Source organism: Sinocyclocheilus anshuiensis, unplaced genomic scaffold, assembly GCF_001515605.1.
Source record: "Sinocyclocheilus anshuiensis isolate Anshui unplaced genomic scaffold, SAMN03320099.WGS_v1.1 scaffold1225, whole genome shotgun sequence".
Lineage (NCBI taxonomy): Eukaryota > Metazoa > Chordata > Actinopteri > Cypriniformes > Cyprinidae > Sinocyclocheilus > Sinocyclocheilus anshuiensis.
Genome location: NW_015552623.1, coordinates 319,411 through 324,135, shown reverse-complemented (window position 1 = coordinate 324,135; position 4,725 = coordinate 319,411). Strand labels below are relative to the sequence as shown.

The following is a 4,725-nucleotide window of genomic DNA, read 5'->3' as shown; positions in this document are numbered from 1 at the left end:
TCTATCTATCTATCTATCTATCTATCTATCTATCTATCTATCTATCTATCTGTCTGTCTGTCTGTCTGTCTGTTTGTCGTAATGGACAGGAATACCAATGAAATCTTATTAAATATGCTAACTATTAATTATCATAAACTATTTGTTTACTGCACATTTTGAGGTACTGTTGAAACCACAGCCCGTTACATTTGAGTTAATAACGTTGCGTCGTATTTGCATCGCGACGCTATTTTTTTGGCGTCCAGCTGTGACATCACACAGCTGCATGGTCTTTTAGCCAATCAGACGCAGGTAAACAGCGCCTAGTTTCGCATAGTTTGAGCAGCAGCCCTCGCTGTCTTAACTTTGCAGCAGGGCAGGTGGCAGCAGTTGTCATGGAGATAACCGCAGGCCCGGTGTCGGCGCGCGGGGTTGTTTCCATGGAGATTCCGTCGCGAGGAGCGCTGGCAGCGGTGGAGGAGGACGAGGACCGCGGGCAGACGAGCACCGAAGAGCGGCTCCAGCCGACCTCCCGCCAGGGAAACTTCTACATGCTCATCGTGATCGGAGAGATCGCGACAGAGCACCAGCTGCACACCGCCAGACAGCACATAGAGCGCGGTGAGCCTCTTACTGAAAGCATGCCTCCTCTGACACATTCAATATGGCTTATGATTTTTCCAGATTTTTTTTTAAATCAAATTATTTTGTTGAATGAATATTTATTATTCACAGTGAATTGTGACAAGCCTACCAAATTTATTCTTATACCTATTTAAATTTATTAAGTCGTTATGGTATTACATGGTATCATATTATCAAAATATCACGGAGATGTCTTGCATACTTCATTTTAACTTAATTCAACGCAAGTTAACACCTATCTAGGCTGCACACTGTGCTGCGGTGGGCGTGTTCATGTAATTACTGACGCACTTCAGTCCCAAACAAACGACGTTGCTAATGTTAATTTCCAAATGATTACCAATGATATAATTTCCTTAATAGAAATAATTAAGCAATTTCTACACATCGCCTGTCATGTGTACTTCTTTGGAGCGTTATATGATCTGATCAGACCATTGCATACTAGCTCCGGCAGCAGCAGCACACTGCGGCGACCTCGCCTGACTGCGCGGAGGACTGCGCCATGCATTTTTGGATGAAAAAGTGATGATGAAGCTGCAGTTTTGATGGTCTGTAAGGACGGGGATCTCGAGATATTGTTGTTGAAAATGTTGTTTATTTACCACTATATTTTGAGCAGGTGTTTAAACTTACTATAGGCCGGTGATTAATTATGGCAGTAGGAGTGTCCGTAGTGTTTATTTTTCATTCAAGCATAAAATAGTCAAGGAAAATGTGCATACAATCTCAGAAAAAAGGTACAAAGCTGTCACTGCGGTGATACTCTAAGGTACAAAAGCATTTTTATCATTTTTACCCCTAAATAATACATAGTAGCACTTTAAAAGTACATATTAGTACCTAAAGTGTATATATCTAGCTTTTGTATCTATGGGTACCTTTTTGTAGCCTGTTATTCAATAGAAGCATCAAAGCTTAAGCATCTAAGAAGCATCTAACATTTAAAGGGGTCATATGATGCGATTTCAAGTTTTCCTTTGTCTTCTTTAAAGGATTTGCCACTGATGATTCAAACGCGAGTTTTGAGCAGTGTAGAGTAGCGCTTGTTGTTTGTCATTTCTAGGGCTGTAACTAACGATTATTTTGATAATCGATTAGTTGGCCGATTATTATTATTATTATTATTTTCTTTCGATTAATCGGATTAAAAAAAAGTTGTATTTATTTTACAATTGAACTGGAATCTTATTAAATGTTATTTTATTAGGGCTGCAACTAACGATTATTTTGATAATCGATTAGTTGGCCGATTATTATTATTATTTTCTTTCGATTAATCGGATTAAAAAAAAGTTGTATTTATTTTAATTTTACTGACAAAAACACACTATTCCACATTCTGCCCAATGTCCTTCAAACAAATGTGCCAACTGAATGCTATGAAAACATACAGTCCTTAACAATTTATTAGACCACCTGTCATAAGAGAAAGCACAAATATTTTAGGAATCTGTCAAAAAAAATGGTTTAATCCTAAAAATGTTATTGTCATTTTTTGGGCAAATAACAAACTGAAACAACTAAATAGTATATATTCACATAATAACAAAAATGGCCTCCTTTGCCTTTGATAACAGCTTGCATGCTTGCTGGCATTGTTTATGTACTTTTTGACTAATTGGGTATCTGAATAAAAAAACACTATAAAGCACTTGACAATTTTTTGACAAAAAACAAAAAAACAGCAAAAATTATATTATAGCATTAAAAATAGCCTACTACTGTTACTAAAGAGCTTACGCATATTGGAGGACTAACCAATACAGAAAGTAAAAAAATGGTTTTGGTAATTACCAATAGCCTACTGTTAGTTAAGAGCAGCAGTGACACAAACCTTACAAAATTGGTTAAAAACCTTACATAAATTTGTTTTAATAAATTTGTTAATCACTGTAGGCTATATAGTGAATATAGTTTAAATCTCTAGACCAAAAATTTAAATAATAAAGAAAATAAAGACGAATAAAATCACAGTAATGTTCTGCAGGAACACGTGTCGCGTGCACTTTGATCACAGTCAGTCTCCTCTTACTGTCATTTATTTATCCTGTAAAAGCTTCTGACATTTATATTCAGACAATTACACGCTGCTGTCCCTTCACAGTTCCTATACTCTCATAAATTACTCACACTGCATGTTGACTTTTAAACCTAAATTTAATGTTCAACAACAGATATTTCAGCACAATGAATGTTTTTGCACTGAATATTGTCTCTCTCTCTACTGTGGTCCGTCTGTTTAATGCATGTACCCGCCGCGCCGGTGTGTGTGTGTGTTTTGTTTTGTTTTTTTCTGAAGCAATATTTTCATCAGTTTTCTATCAGCTGTGACATATAAATCTGTGTGTTTTTTATATTTTATCCAAGGGCTTTTTTTTTGCCTTTATAGATGGCATTTTCCCACTAATCTATTTAATACTTTCATTTCAATTTCTTACATTTGATCCATAAATTCAATAATAATGATTATGTGATCTATACGTTATCAAATTAAATCATTTACACTGAAAAATACAACTGCATTAAGTAATATTATGAGATTCTTTTAAATATTTTTGAATATACAAACAAGAAATGATGGTGGAATTGATACTTTTCAACGAAATTAAAACGCCAGTAGTGAGCGTTTAATGATTGAGTCATTGAGTCATTCATTCAAATGATTCGTTCAAACGGCAGATTCATCAGATGTTTATGCATGGGCTAATCAAAATTTGACTCAAATGATTCGTTCAAACGGCAGATTCATCAGATGTTTATGCATGGGCTAATGAAAATTTGACTCAAATGATTCGTTCAAAACACGGAATCAATCAGCAATGAATGGGCTGTTTGCTGTGAGGTGCGCTGTGTTTCTGACTAAAATGTAAGTGACCTAATATTATTGTATTTGCTTATTGAACTGTTTATAGAACTATTAAACAGTCGTAATGGTGAAAACGTTGTGTGATGTTGCCTAACTAATTGTATTTTAAATATAAAAACTTTCCATTTTGAATTTTTACCTCAGGATGCTGAGTTTCGTAAGTGTTGCGCATTTTGATTTCTCCTGGAGAGGCTGCGTGAGCCTCGCCTCTGCAGCGCACCTTTTTCCGTCAATAGATGCATTGTATACAGTAGCTATATCCACTATTCGCCACTTACTCTAAGGGTGGGTTGCACCAACAAGGATTAATTTAAGTAAAGTTTAGAGCTAATCAAGGATTTGTTGATCTGGGTTTTATTTTAAATCGAGTTGTGTTGCACCACTTAATTTTAAACACAGATTAACAAATTAGGGATTAGAATTGTAACCTGCGATTAAAACCTCCATCTACGATTAATTTTCTCCGCCATGATGGATTTCGCCATTGCAATTAAACAGGAACAATGCTAATATACCTAATTTTTATTAGGGCAGTATTTGATTGTTTGTCGTGATTGTGAAAAATGTCACCAGTGTATGTCATTCATACTGTATCGATAATTGCAATAGTAACTCAGATCATAGTTCTGAGATAAAACTGGACAATGCAATACGTTTTTTTGCCTTTTCTATGTGTAAAAACACCAAGGGAAGGAGGTCGCGGAGAAGACGCCGAATAGTAAATCTGTTAATGTCACTGATTAAACCCACTGACTCTCACTCAATAAAAGAATCACATTGCTGTGTGTTTTTGAAAGTTTTGATTTGGTTGGTTTAATAGTTAACATTACCTTCATTGCGAGCATGACTCTCACTACTAGGCTTGTGGATTAGCAGAACTTGAACAGGGGACTTTCTAAAATGCTTAAAGGGGCTTAATGTACCAAGACAGTGATAAAGACAAAATTGTAAAGCATATACTATGTGCAGATATGCATATAAGATCAAAATGTGAACGCAACACGTTTATTTACAAGTGTTTTCCTCTCATATAAAAAAAATGCTTAATGCACTGAGACAGTGATGTTGTCACAGTACAGAAGGAGACCAGGGACGGAGAGGTAAAGTAAACAGAGAGCTTTATTGAACAGGTGCTGGGAGAGAGAGAGAGAGGGAGAGCAAACGGGTTAGAGCAACAGTCTATGGAATGGAAGGGATCGGGCTCACGTGATGACGGGTTCCTTTGCGGA

At 36.1% G+C, this 4,725-nt stretch overlaps 1 protein-coding gene across 2 annotated transcripts in view; it reads left to right on the top strand.

The window, feature by feature from the left end:
* Nucleotides 1–359: 359 nt before the first annotated feature.
* Nucleotides 360–4,725, top strand: part of LOC107666287 (microtubule-associated protein 1B-like) — a 53,547-nt gene continuing 49,181 nt past the window's right edge. For both annotated transcript variants that reach the window (XM_016457518.1, XM_016457519.1), the window contains exon 1: nt 360–603. In XM_016457518.1, the coding sequence (XP_016313004.1) occupies nt 378–603 (226 nt within the window). In that variant the 5' untranslated portion in view covers nt 360–377. The remainder of the gene's footprint in view (nt 604–4,725) is intronic.